Source organism: Oreochromis aureus, linkage group 6 (genome assembly GCF_013358895.1).
Source record: "Oreochromis aureus strain Israel breed Guangdong linkage group 6, ZZ_aureus, whole genome shotgun sequence".
Taxonomy (NCBI): domain Eukaryota; kingdom Metazoa; phylum Chordata; class Actinopteri; order Cichliformes; family Cichlidae; genus Oreochromis; species Oreochromis aureus.
Genome location: NC_052947.1, coordinates 13,824,512 through 13,839,175, shown reverse-complemented (window position 1 = coordinate 13,839,175; position 14,664 = coordinate 13,824,512). Strand labels below are relative to the sequence as shown.

At 41.3% G+C, this 14,664-nt stretch overlaps 1 protein-coding gene across 1 annotated transcript in view; it reads left to right on the top strand.

Moving 5' to 3' along the window:
- LOC116312365 (protein sidekick-1) overlaps nt 1–14,664 on the top strand; it is a 262,760-nt gene that overhangs the window by 86,886 nt on the left and 161,210 nt on the right. The window contains exons 2-4 of the mRNA XM_031729765.2: nt 5,222–5,378; nt 7,928–8,034; nt 10,982–11,129. Of these exons, the coding sequence (XP_031585625.2) occupies nt 5,222–5,378; nt 7,928–8,034; nt 10,982–11,129 (412 nt within the window). The remainder of the gene's footprint in view (nt 1–5,221; nt 5,379–7,927; nt 8,035–10,981; nt 11,130–14,664) is intronic.

Genomic DNA, 14,664 nt, shown 5'->3' with positions numbered 1-14,664 from the left:
CACATGCACACCAGCACTGTAAATGCACTCACACACTCATATGCAATAATTAAGCAGGCGGAAATGAAATCCTCAGCTTTGTTTCATCCCAGCGCTCTCATTCTCTCGTGTCGAGGCTGTACACTTGCACCACAGGGTTTCCTTGCATCTGAATGCACAACGGCATCGCAAAGAGCTTTTCTGACCACCTGTCAAACTTTCCACACGAAGAAATCAACATTTTTAGCTGTGCTCTTACTGTTTGGCAGAATCTTGACCCCATGTAGAGAGGATTTCACGTCTAACCACAGCTGTTGCAGTAAAATTCAGGGTTATTTAACACAGTGTAATAATAATCTTTTTTTTTCTTGCCCGTTTCTAAAGGACAAGTCATTTAAGGGCTAATTTCCACCGCACATTTGCTCCGTGCTATAAAAATTCAGAGGTGAAGAGGAGAGTAGAGAGAGCGGGATCATGGTGGACCATCAGCCCCGAAGCCACAACCCTGGTCTTCTCCTCCTCCTGTCCTTTCATCCTCCTCTCCTCTCTCTCTTCTTTATCGCAGCGCTCATCTTCCCGGCAAATTGAATTCCTCCCTAGAATCTGCCTAAGCAGCTTCATAAGACCAGCCTGAGAGTGGTTGTGTGCGCGGGATGCGTCAGAAAGAAAAAAAAAAGTGTGCATGCGTGCTTCTTGGCTCTCCTGTCACATTTGAAGGCCAACCTCTCTGTTAGGCAACGATCCTCCTGAAGAGAAAGAAAGAGGAGACCTTGAGCTTTGACAGAGATGGACCAAGGGGCAACAAGTGAAAGAGGGAGGAACAAAGGGAGGATGATAGGATGATAGGTGGCTGGATAGTGCAGCTTCTGAGAAAGACAGGCAGGTCAGAAATGGGGAAGACTGCGGGGGGAGAGAGAGGCTGACATGTTGAGATGGAGTGACAGAGAGACAGACAGTGAGGGGGAGAGAGAGAGACAGACAACGCCAGTGATTGAAACATGCTGTTAGCTGACCTTGCTCATCTCAGAAGGGTGTTTGGAGTGTGCTCTACAGAGTGTTCTCTGTCTATCCGTAGTTTCTCATGGACTGCCTTTAAAGGAGAAGAAAGGGCTGAAGGAGTGACAAGGAGGGGAGTGCCTCAGGCTGGGTGGTGGAGTGGACGCGAAGCGTGATGTATGAACGAGGTGGTGGATGAGTGTAATGGTGCAAAACATCCACACTGGCATATGAAGCAGCCATTGTAGTTGAGGGTTGTGTTAAGCTTTTAAGGCTGCTCTCTCACTTAACACAAACACAGTTTTTATGGGGACATTAGTTGACATTATGCATTAGTTATGCCCCCTCCCTAACCTTAGCTGGCACTATAGACTCTAGAAAGTGCATTAAACCTACCCTCTTTCTTTTGATAGCAAGGGGTGCCTCCTTTCCAAAAAGAAGCTTGATTGGAGTGTATAGGAATACGGTGATCAACTCTCTTGATTTAACAGTTTTCTGATTAAATTTACACTGATCAGACATAAGATTCTGACCACCTGACTAATATCGTTTTGGTCCTCTTTTTACTGTAAAAACAGCCTTGACCCCTGAAGGTGTGCTGCCGTATCTGCAACAAGATGTTAGCAACAGATATTTTGAGTCTTGTAAGATGAGATTTGGGTGCTCTATGGATTGGACTTCTTTGTACGTCCCACAGATATTCGATTGGATTAAGATCTTAAGACCTCAGACTTGTTGTTGTTGTTGTGGTCCTCAAATCATTCCTGAACCATTGTTTTTGTAGCAGGGCTCAGGCCACATCGATCAGGGGATAGTTTCCATGAAAATGTGTGCGTTGTCTGCAACAATGTTTAGTGTCAAAGTAGCATCCACATGTATAGCAGGACACAAGGTTTCCCAACAGAACATTGTCCAAAGCATCACACTGCCTCTGCCAGCTTGAATTCTTCCCATAGTGCATCCTGGTGCCAGGTCTTCCTCAGGTGAGTGATGCACACGCCCCTTTTACATCTTTTATGTGATGTAAAAGGAAACATGATTCATTAGACCAGGCCACCTTCTTCCATTGCTCTGTGGTCCAGTTCTGATCCTCATGTGTCCACTGTTGGTGCTTTTGGCACCAACAGTGGACACATGGTCTACCTGGTCTGCAGTTATGCAACAAACTCTGATGCACTATATATTCTGACACTTTTCTCTCAGAACCAGTCTTTTGAATCATACCTCACATGCCAGCCTTTGCTCATCACGTTCATCAGTCAGTTTGGCCACCCATGACCCTGTCACTGGTTCACCACTGCTTCTTTCTTGGACCACTTTTGATTAATATTGACGGCTGCAAACCAGGAGCACCCCACAAGAGCTGCTGTTTTTGAGATGCTTTGACACAGTCGCCTAGCCTTCACAATCTGGCAATTGTCATACTCGCTCAAATCGTTACACTTGCCAATTTCTCAATCTATAGTTTAAAATCTTATTTAATGAAACATGATGTTAATTTTATAAATTCTTGTTTCTCTCTGAACCAAAAAGACAGAGAAGGCATGGTATGCTTTACCAAGTTACTGGCCAGTGTGCTTGCAGTGCCCCTGGAGTTCTCATTCATATTTACTCATCATGCCTGGTTCCATGAAGCAGAGGTTAATGCCATGGTAGCTACACACATTTTTCATATATAGTACTGCTTTTTTTTTTCTCAAACAGACTTTTTTTGACGAGGGGTTGAGTGTGTGTGTTTGTGTGTGTTTTTAGGTAACTATGCACAAAGCATGATTTGTCTGCCCTCATTAATGCTGTAAGTCTGTGTTACCTTACTTAACAGAAGCCCTGTTCTGTTCGTTCTGTTCAAATGTATATTATGATTAACAAATGAAACCCTGCTTTAACAAAAATCTTATATAATGATACAATTCAGGAGATTTTCACTTGGGAGGAGGCCAAAGGCCAATTTTATTTATGTAGTATTTGTATCCGGGTAAAACAATGATGTCTATGTCTGCCTAAAGTAAATGACAACCACAACACTAAACATAGCTGGATCACTGTGTTTAAGATGTCAATAGAAACATTTTTAGGTTTTGTTTTTTTTGTTCTTTTGTTTTTTTCAAACAGCCCTTTTGAAGGGGTTTCAGAATGTGAGGACTGGCCAAAATATCCTCACCTTCCCAAAAAGTTCTCACTCCCAAGGTAGCAATAGAAGCACACTTGTATTCTTTCTCTGTTTTCCTCTCCCTCTCTGTCTCTCCCTCACTCTCTGAGGCATGCAGCAGTGAATTATAGTGCTGGTCAGCAGTATGACATTGGAGTCTGCATTGCCAGCCATCGTCTGTAGAAACAGAATATTCCAAATAAATCCTTATGCCCACATGCGCTCGCACTCTCTCTCTCACGCACACACACAGACTCCCATATAAATCTGTCCTAGCAGGAACACTTCCCTTTTGTGCACAGAGCAGGCAGCTATCAATCTAAAAGAGAGAGGGAGAGGGTGAAACAGTGGAAAGTGGAAGAGAAGAGGAGGGGAAAAAGTGGCCCTGAGACATCCAGAGGGAATAAGGAATAAGGGAGGAAATGCAGACAGTAGAGATGAAGTGAGAGGGGTGGAAGTGATACAGAACCGAGGAAGCTGAAACGACAGGGAGGACAGAAGATCTAGTGGACGACAGGAGGGGAGAGGGGGAGCGTTAAGAGTTATGAACCTGTCCATATTTACTGTCGCTAGAAGATAGGCTTCCACCCAAACGGATGCGTGTGTATGCATGTGTGAACCTCCTGTACAATCCAAACCCAGATGCTAATTTTTGTTGAGTGGATCCAGGCCTCGGCACATGCTGTCCAGCAGCAAGTGGCTTTGGACAGCCTATTTAGCCTTGATGCCCCTATGCTGTGTGACAGTGAGCCAGGTCCGCACACCTGAGTAGAAAGTTAAAGACTGGATGGCATTGCTTGGACAGCAGCTGAGCCATTCAGCAGCTGCACCTTGCAAGGCAGGCCAAGTGATTTCAACAGGCTTATCATAAGATTCAGCTTGGGCACTGTGAGTGTCTGTACAATGCACTATTGTACAATATCTGTGCTTGGATACTTGGTTGTTCAGGAGTACAATACATGTGGTGAAAGGGAAAATGCTCTCTGTCAGGATGGAAAAAGCTAAACGTGGAGGTGAGGAACCCAGGATTACCATTACAGTGAAAGGATGTTTATACTGCAGGCATGCTCATTGGTCAAAAGACTCCTGACAGAATCTGACAAGCTTGAGTGAACAACTTAATCATCGTCACATCTGTACCTTTTAGTCTGATCAATTCCACATTACACTGCATCTGACGAACAGGATGCAATCTAATTTTCAGCATAAGGGTTAAAAGCGTCTGTGAAGCCTGACCTTTGTCTTCATGCAGTCTATGCTGGAATTTGATATGCTTTAAGTAACAAACAGCAGATGTTGTTTGCATTCAGAAGAAGTAGTCAAGTTACGTGGTGCCTTTCCAGGGAGTAAATGTGATAGAATTGCTGCTTTTCTGGACCGTTGATGCACATCAATGCTGGGAAATAGGATGTGTTGGAGCACTCATGCATGCCGGCATGCGCTCGGTTCAGCCGTTTGGGCTTACACAGGAAACAAAAGGTCTAAGTGTATGGACAGGCATCACATGTCCTACCTGCGCTGAGCATCTGTTGGGACACATTTTCTCTTGGTCTGTCTTAAAATCAGTGTTATAACTTATGACGCAGTTTGATCTGAGATATTAGTTGTTTATTTAAAATTGGTAGGTTTTCTGAAATGCTGAAGTACAATTTTGTGGAAAAAACTAGTGTATGTGTCTGTATAAAAAAGCTTTGACAGGCATCACTAATGGGGTGAGGGCTCTCTAGACAGTCTGGCAGAAAAAAACTACATACAAATAAAGCAGCTGTAGATGGAGTAGCAGTTTTTTTCCCCATTGCTTTGATGTCAGATGTCTTTTTCTAAGCCTGAAATGAGTTTTCATATCTGATTTGACATTTGCAAAATGGCACCTAAAACCATTATTACAGAATTTTCTGATTCCAGTCTGAAACTCTTCTCAATAAAATAAGAGAAGACTTTTTTTTTTTTTGTTCAACTTATTGTGCAAAGGCCACAATTTCTGTGGTGTATGAATACAGCAGAAATCAGCCGTGTTGTCTCAGAGTGACTAAAGCAGACTATTTCAAACACCACAAATAACACATTTTCCTTTCTGTGTCTCTGTTTGTCTGTCAGAAGTGGCTCCCTACCTACGAGGGGGTGGACAGGGGCAGCAGGTGGTGTTAGAGGGAAACAGACTGATGCTGACCTGCCTGGCTGGAGGCAGCTGGCCTCTGCAGTACCGCTGGACTCTCAACAACAGCAACATCACTGACTGGACGCCACAGTACAGGTCAGTTAGCAGCCACTGCCTGGTTATTATGTCAGACTTTCTGTCGTGGATCTTCTCATTGTCTTTCAGTGTATATGTCTCTCTCATATCCTTCCTTTCACATACAAACATCTGCAGAGTAAGAGCTGTTCCCGTTAGCGATGGAGTGTGTGTAGAGGTCAGAGTATTCGGACAGCAGAGCCAAAGTGAGATTAATAATTACATTAGCACCATAAATATGTATATGGTGTGGGTAAAGAGGAGGGGACCCAATCAATATGTCTGTGCTGTTTCTTTGCTTTTTGCCCTGTACTTTTTTTCTTCTCCTTCTCCTCCTCTGCCCCCTCTCTCTCTGTCCCTGTGTGTGTTGGTTGGTAAGAACTAAGCAATTCCTCTCGGCAAAACTGCAGCTGTGAAACAAAATTGTTTTTCACATCATTCAGAAATGGAGGGAATCTTGGGAATGCATACACACTGAGGGAGGGAGAAGTTGAGCCAGCAGTTTTGTAGGCAGTCGTTGTTCGAGCCAGGAGGTGCAGTGTGGCTCTGGACTGCTCTCAGCGTTCTGGCTACTTTAGTTTGGTGAGGCTCGGGCTATGCTGAATTGGCAAGCTGCAGTGAATATGAGTGAGTGTGTGTGTGTGTGTGTGTGTGTGTGTGTGTGAGGATGTGGCCATCTGGTAAGCCTGATTTTAGTGTTCTACCTTTGCAACTTTATATATGCTCATTTACATATTTTATTCTCAGTTAAATGAAGACATATAGTGTGGGATGAGATATTGAACCTCACTAGATCCTGATGTTTCAGCTATTGCAATGCATAGCACCTTTCTGCCATTGATATATAGACCATTTTCAGCAAATTGGACGGCCTGCAGCTTTGTGCATGCTGCTGCTACAGGAGCGGGACCAAGCAGTGCTCGATAGCTGTGCTTTGCTGTGATTTCTGGTCAAATTTACAATTAATACTGGTCTCACAGATCCACTTGGTTTTACATAAACTCAGAAACATGCTTTTGGCTTCCACATAGTAAAATCCACTTTGGAATATTTTATTTTTCTACATCCTTTATCTTAGTTTAAAGCTCTGGTCAGTGGAGAATTCATATGAACAGTAAGTGACAATGATTTACATTAATGGAAGCTTCAGCTCCGGCTTCTTTTATCATTGTCAGTTCAACTGCAGTAGCCTGCCACTTTTTACACATCGTGAGTTGGAATAAAAACATCACTAAGACAAGTTAGACTCTGGAAAAAAAAGAAGGCAGCAGCATTTGCTTTGTTTTCAGGGACACTTATGACAAGGCTACTGCATTGTCTTCAAAACTGTATAACATGCTTGGCTGACAAAGTTATTTCTCACAATGCATGTGTTTTTTTCCTCAAGCCAATACTTATCTCAGTTACGTGCTGTACAACTGCATAGCGGGAGGTAACATATGCTGTGCATCAAAGCAATGCATACAGTTTTATAATAATGTAAACCTGTTGAAAACACATAAATATTAATAATTTCTGGTCTGATAAACTTCAGATTCAATGTAAAATGACTACCGTCCTACATTTACATTCTTCTTCAGTGCAGTCTCTGATCACAGTATTACACATCGTGTCTTTGTTACTGTAAAAACAAAATGGATTTTTATTTCTCAAAGCAGTCAATCACATTTAACGCAAAGCTTGTCAGAGAAACTGACTAGGAAATTACTGCATTGTCTATATATATCTGTATCTAAATATAGAGGTACATGACAGAAATCTAACAACTTGTTGGAACTTTAAAAACGTGGTGTTTCCGCTGCACAAGACTATTGAAAATGTAGCTGAACAGAGAGAGAGAGAGAGATAGATTGGTGGTAGAAAGTGTCCAATATCAAAATCTGTTTTAGGATCAGAGCTGCTGTGTAATGTGTCATTCCTGATTCAAATGGAGTTGGGTTTGTGAGTCTTTGATGTACATGTGTGTATTTGTGTCTGCGGGTTTGTGTATGTTGGCAGCATGCACTGACAGCCTGGGAGTTAAATACTTGGCTGTCCTGGTATTCGTAATGAGCCCCAAAGCGATGTCCGGTTTTGCTATGTCTATCCGGTTTGTGCAGAATATATGTGTGTGTGTGTGTGTGTGTGTGTGTGTGTGCATTTGTGTATTTGTCCAGCATGGTACCAACCTAGATCCTATGCCAAGCTTCCCATTAGTGAAGCACAGTCCATTAAAACCCCATTAACAATCCTTCTCAGCAAAAAAAAAGACCTCACAAACATCAAAAACCTTTTCATACGCGGCGCACAGACGCAAACAGACACACATACATGTACACAAACTGTGCATATGCTCTCTCTGCCTTCTGTTATCTGGAAACTTTTACAACCTTAGGCTCAATCCATTTTCTGAGATCAAGGACATGAAAGGGAATTACACAAGAGTGCACGCATACGGACAACCAGACCTCCACCTTGGTTCCCTTCTGTCTTGTTGGTCTCCAGACATCACTCCCAGTTTTATTTTTATTTACAGCTTTGAGAAGAAAAACCTACCCTTGTCATCTTCCTCTCCATGTGTCAATCTTTAGGTTGTCTATGCCGTCCCTGAAGAGGACTGATGCAGGACTGTATCAGTGTATGGTGAGGAACAGGATGGGAGCAGTAATACACAGGAGAACGGAGGTGCAGGTGGCCTGTAAGTACACACAGCATACACGGACACACACGCTGGTTTAAAGTAAACTGAGTAAAACAACTGAGGATGTTGTTTTGTGCACAATTAAAACTTAACAAGCTTCAGCTTTGCTCAATTCTTACAATCTTACAAATATTGCCTCATTAAATATTGTTATTTATTACAAGTGCTAAAGTTCTGAAAATACAAACTGTATTTCTTAAGACTAGAGGTCTGGTCGCATGTAATTTTATTAAGCGGAAGAGCAGCAGGATATCTTGACACGCTAACCTTTTACGAAATGAGGGCTCCCTCTGACCCTTTCAGATATAAAATTTTCTTGTGCATGCACAAGGTGCCAGTTAACACCACCAGCAAAAGGATATTAACTCTGAACATGTCACTAGGGCAGGGCAATATGGCCAAAAATATTTATCACGATATATATTTGAAAATTTGCGATAACGATATAACTGACGCAAGACAAAATACTTTACAACTCCACAACTTTATTAGTCCAAAAAAACCCCATCAATGTATTTTCAATGTTTTTTATGTGCATTAAAGCTATATAAAAATTTAACATACTAAAACATTTTTTGACAGATATTTGAGCGCTGTGTACCACATAAAATCGGTTCGAGGTCAGAAAGCACAACCAGAATTCATACATAAGGCGCACCGGATTATAAGGGGCACTGTCGACTTTTCAGAAAATCAAAGGATTGATTTTAAGTGTGCCTTATTTTCCGAAAAACACGGTAATAACGACGGCCTGCTTGCATGCTCTACCAAAAGTTGTGCTTTGGTGTGTGTCTGACAGACGAAAGCCAAACCAGTTCCACACCACTGAAGTTGCACCATTTTACAAACCAATTCTGGTTCATCCGTTTCATTCAACAATCCGCTTTCACCCTTCTCATTCTCCGTCTCTGCCATGCTTTTTCCGCCATGCACATATGAAAACAAAGGCATGCGCATTTTACCCATTTTCTATCGCGATATTTCATTTTCTTATCATTGCCTAACATTATACCGGTATTACCGTGAACGGTATGATATGGCCCAGCCCTACATGTCACAACAGTAAGCGTGGAGCTATCCAACTACACATGACTGTTACAGTGAGAGACCATGCTGAGTGGCTAACGCTGTGTTTTTCAAATTAGCCATGTTTGAGTTCAAAATATACTTTGTAAATGTTTGGCTACCACATTGCTTGTACTCTCTCTAATGGCTCTGTCACATTAGAGTAAAAATACCACTTCAACCTTCTTGCGACTAGGTAAAATTTGTGGTTTCTCTGTGACTGCATTATTATTTTTTAAATTCGGTTACTGCCGCAGTGATCTGCTCCTCTGTGCAACACCCTCAATGGCAGTTGCATGGGATGCATAATGGGGGACAACACGTCTTGTCAAAAGCTGACTCCAATCACTCTCAGACTAACCTGGCAAAGGTTTAGAAATGATTCCAGTGTAATTCATACGTACAGTCAGATCGACCACACGTTGCAATCAGTGAGTCAGTCTGCACCAATAAGCAACTCGTCTGCGATATGTCTCTTTGCAAACGGAGACTTGACTCATCTGGTTCCCAACTACTTGGATTCTGGTTTTGTTCCAATATGAAACCAAGGTTCCCAAGAGCCTGTCACTGCAGTTAGAACTTCTGTCCTGCAGTAACTGCATCATTGTTTGTGGAGGAATTTCTGAAATTGTGCTTTAAATCTATGAGGTTCTGCCTGAAATCTGAATATAAGTAGTTAATTTGAACATACGTGAGTAAAAGGCACCAGATTTGCAATTCTTGCTGATTTGTCACAAACAGACTTCGTTCATTTGCAGATTGACGACACTAAATCTCAAACCGGTTGCAGGCTAACTCAGTCCTATTTTCATTTCATTCCTCTCTTGACGTCTTGACAGGCCAATGTTACTTTGAAGCCGTCTTTAAAGCAACCATTTTAAAGACAGCTAGACAAGTTCATCACACACAGTCTTAATAATTTTGGTTGTGCTGTGGTCTCCGACCACTGTTTTCGCTCGTGTGACTGTAGCATGAATTATCCAGTAATTACATAGTTGTCAACTGTCTAAGAAAAGAAACATGTATTTGTTTCTGTTACAAAGAAGATGAATCAAAACCAAGCCAACTAAAATCTTGTCTAATGTTTGGTCGGCTGTTGGAGGGCATCCCTGGAGGTATGCACTGTTCAGTTTTTATTAAATTCCTCAGCGTGAGTATAAAATGCTCTCAAAGACGGGGATGATTTTCAGATTTGAATTTTAAATGGTCCCGTTAACGATGACGCTAATTAGCTTGCTAGCTAACAGATGCCAGATTTGAAACTTGAGATCTTCTTCCTTCTTTAACAAGAAAACTTCTCAGTAAATTAAATGCATTCCCATACGGACAGCAAACAGCACAGCAAGAAGAAAACAGTCATTTGGAGGACCTGTGTGCTTCAATCACATATTCACATTTGAATTACCCACTACACCTCTGGAGCCCCATTTTTATATGGCTAAATGTGATCTAACTGATTTCCCTGTGTTGGTGTTGTTCCTGCATTTTCATAATAATGTTTGGAATCAACGAGGATCAAGCCTGCTGCTCACCAGTCATATCGTTGTGATGTCATAGTTTTGAAACATGTATTTATATAAAACCTTCTCCTAGAACAAATAGCAAGCATTCCAGGTCATCAATTTATGTTTGCCGTTAGCCAAATTTCAGCTACCCATGTTAGGTTGATAGTGGTCGGTTTAAAAAGCATTAGCTAACTTCTTGGCTAATGCTAACTGACTGTGAAGACAGCGTGATTGGTCAGTTCCAATACTGATTCTAGACCAACAGTTTTATGATGATGTAGGGGCAACACCAGCATATCTGATTGTGCTGTAAATATATTGTGATGCCTTGGTGTTGATCTTCATGCTCTTCATCTTTCTCTCTTTTGCTCAAGTTCTGGGTAACTTCTCAGCCGAGGAGCAGAGAAAGACGGTGACTCAGGGCCGAGCAGCCCTCATCAACCCTCCTCCCCTCGCGTCGTTTCCTCAACCACTGGTCACATGGTACAAAGATGGACACAAGATAATCCCCAACAACCGAATGTAGGTGTTTCTTTTACCCTTTTGCTTTGTGTCTTGAGCACGCACTCGTGTTTGTATGGTGTCTTTTGCAGTCTCGAGCACAAAGTGTGTCTAACAAAATACCGCCCGAGATAAAATTTTAATTTTACAGTTCTTATCCCACAGTGGTGTATTAATTAGTGTTCTGCAGAAGCACAAAAGTTCTTTTAATCCTCGCATGTCAATTGCTATGAATAATAAGCTATTTAGATAACTGACCCTTTTCATAAGAAGAGACACAGGACATTATCAAGAGAAGATAAAGCGGGCTTTTCAGTGAATCAAATCTACAAGGTTATTAAGTAATTTTAGGTGCATGGGAGATGTTCTTTTATATTAATTGTACAGCAGAGATATGAGGGTCCCTGTGTTGTGTAAGCTGTGCTTCACAGTCTATTTGTTTGATGTTATTCTCCAGCTCTTTTTGAAATGCTGGCAATTTGCATATTATTTCTTAGTTGCTACAGATATCCTGTAAGTGTCAATCTTTTGAAAAAAATGCTCATAAACTAAGCGTCGAGCACAGGGATGGTAGTGTGCCGTTGGTGTGCAGAGTGGTGTGATATAGATTCAGCCAGCGTTGTAAATTATTTTGGGATATGCACCTTTTTGAATCAGCTCCTCAGTGACAATAGCTGTTGAGATGGAGACCTTCAGTGATTTTATTAGGCTCTGCTTGCACTCTGAGATAACTAACTCCCCATTAAGACCACTAACTGCTCCCCAGTGTGTTATTGAGTGAAATTGTCAGTGGCCTTGCTGTACACGTAAACGGTCAGACAGCAACTTTTTCACCCCTTTAACGACAGACACCACCTCCAAAGAGCTTTTCAGAATGCTACGTGGATTCAGGTTATATAAACAGTTTTTTTTTTTACTTGGGGGGCGGGGAGGTTGCTTCTGTTTCTGGTTCACATCAAGTTTGACTTTGCTTTTTAATTCGAACGAACTAGGATAATGTACTCCTGTTAAGTTAATGGGGCTTCATTGAGAGCGGCTTAATGATAGTGGACTGCAATTATTTTGCTGCACAAGACACTACCTGCATGAAGGTGTTTACAGTCAAAGCAACCCTGCTGAAGTGTGCTCCCTGCTGCTGTACACGAAAAGAAAAAAAACAAAGAGGAGCCCTTGTTATAGTTACAGATTATTCCATGATTATTATAATGAAAGTATATATGCAGTGGATGTGGAGCATCTGTGGGCAGGGGACAGGATTGTTGGTGCCTGAAGCTCTTCTTTTGTGTTTGCTTGTGTCTTAGCACTACCGACCAACCACATTTAGGCAGGTTTTAGTGGCGTGCTGGTAAACAGTGAAGAAAAACGATCTGCAATCTTAAAAACACTAGCTACTGTGCGATGAGGATTTAACCTTTAAAATTAGCAAGAGGGAGTCAGTGGTAGAGATTTTCTCAGCTTTATTAGAGCCTGACCAATTTATCAGCAGGCTGATATGTTCAGCTGATATTAGCTCGTAACATTCATGTTATGAGTGTTGATACTGGATAATTTGTCCAACAGAGGGTACTCTGCAACTTTCCTGTTGACAACACACAAACATAACAACAAGTTGATACAAGCAGAGTCTGGCAGAGAGTAAATAAGTTAATAACAAGCAAATAAATAACTGTAGATATCAAATATAAGGCAAATTAGATTATTTGGGTTGTGTGTGAAAGAAAACAACATCGGCTGTTATCAGATATCAGAATATTCGATTGTTAAATTACCAAATATCTGTACAGGTGTTGATCTTAAAATTGGCCAGAGCTTTTATCACTTCTCCTTATGTTGCTACTGCCACTATTATGTTTTTCATCAATTTCTGAACTAACTTTGAAACAAACGCACGCAACGAGCCCAGGCACCTCTTTCTCTGCATATCAGGTTCTCTGCATAGTAGCATCTCAAGTGCTCGTTGGGACATTAATGAGTCCAATTCTAGTCTCACAGACCTGCTGTGGAGGATGTATCCTCACATTAACCCTGAAAAGCACTGGTTTATAAGATCTGACATGTGACTCCATGGTGACTTTAAAAGCCTGCTAGCATATGCGGAGTATACGTTTAAACTTAGATTCTAATATTCATCTACTGTAAATTAACCCTGACAGCAATGAAAAGCTTTAAAGTATCAACCTTTTTGTCAGAACTGCTTCTGACACAAAGGTTAAGTACTATATTAATGCCTGGATATATTCTGGAAGCTCCATAGCCTACAGTATGCCAATAGAGTGAAATATATAATTAATACAAAAAGCCTAAGGTGAAGCTGAGGTGGGTGCATAGATCGTAGAGTAAGCACTGATGTAACAGTTGCAGCAGTAGGTTAGCAGAGCATTTAAACAATGTGATTTGACAGTGAGCAATCGGCTGCCCGATTTTATCATATCCACAAGCCTGAGGCCAATGCAGAGCCTGCGGATGTCAAAATGGTCACAGCCACAAGGAATGTGTGCGCACCTGGCTATGGTTAGAGTTGGAGGTCACATCATCCAGAATGATCTCTACGGTGATGATGATGATGTAAACTGTTTACCAGTGTAAACAGTACATGGTTACAGATGATGTTAAAATAGCTCTTTTTAGAGCACATTGTACTTCACTTCACACAGCACATTTGTGGTGCACTTACAGTATATCAAAAATGAAAAAGCTTCAGGTGGTGTATATATATACATGTTGATTAATTGATTCAGAAAATATGGTTTTAACCGTACCTGCTTCAGGTGATACAAGATATTTCCAGCTTCTGGGATCACAGGAACAATTGTTTACTCACTTTGTAATTATTGTAATGACTCGTGATTGCATTTGTGTGTGTGTGTGTGTGTGTGTGTGTGTGTGTGTGTGTTATTATCCTTGTTTTGTCTTTTATTACTTTTCTGTTCCATTATATCCAAATGGGCTGCAGTGTCTGAAATACAGTTTCAAGTTTGGCAGGTATACTCAGCTGAGCAGTCAACACAGAGATTACAGTGGCCAGTATTGAAAATGGTATATGTCGCTGAAGTAGCTCCAGTGGCTCCATTACTCTTTGCCATTTATCTTGATTAAGTTGAGGGGGGAAAAAAACTGATAAAACTTTCTGCCCTAAAATGCACAGTCAAGACATTTTATTACCAGGAAAACCCATAAAATTCATGAGTTTCCTCAGCTATTTATTGCAGACACAGTTTGCACTGAATTCCAGACTGCCTCCACTAAAGTAATAAGAAATTAAGGCATTTATATGAAATACAATGTAAGTGGCATTCTGTTAATAACAAGCTGCAGTGCTTTTTCACATGGCAAAAGCTTGGCACTCAATGTAGGAGGCATTTTATTTAGACCATATTCCAATTTTATACAGAGGGAATGAGATGTGTTGCCTCTAATAATTTGGTATGAATAATTTCCATCTCAGTTTTCTGTCTTGAATGCTGACAGCTGTCTCTCCAGTCCTCGAGAGAGTTAGATGAGAAACAGAGAAACCAGTAGAAACGCTACAGATTCATCTTTTTTTCATTTTTTTTCA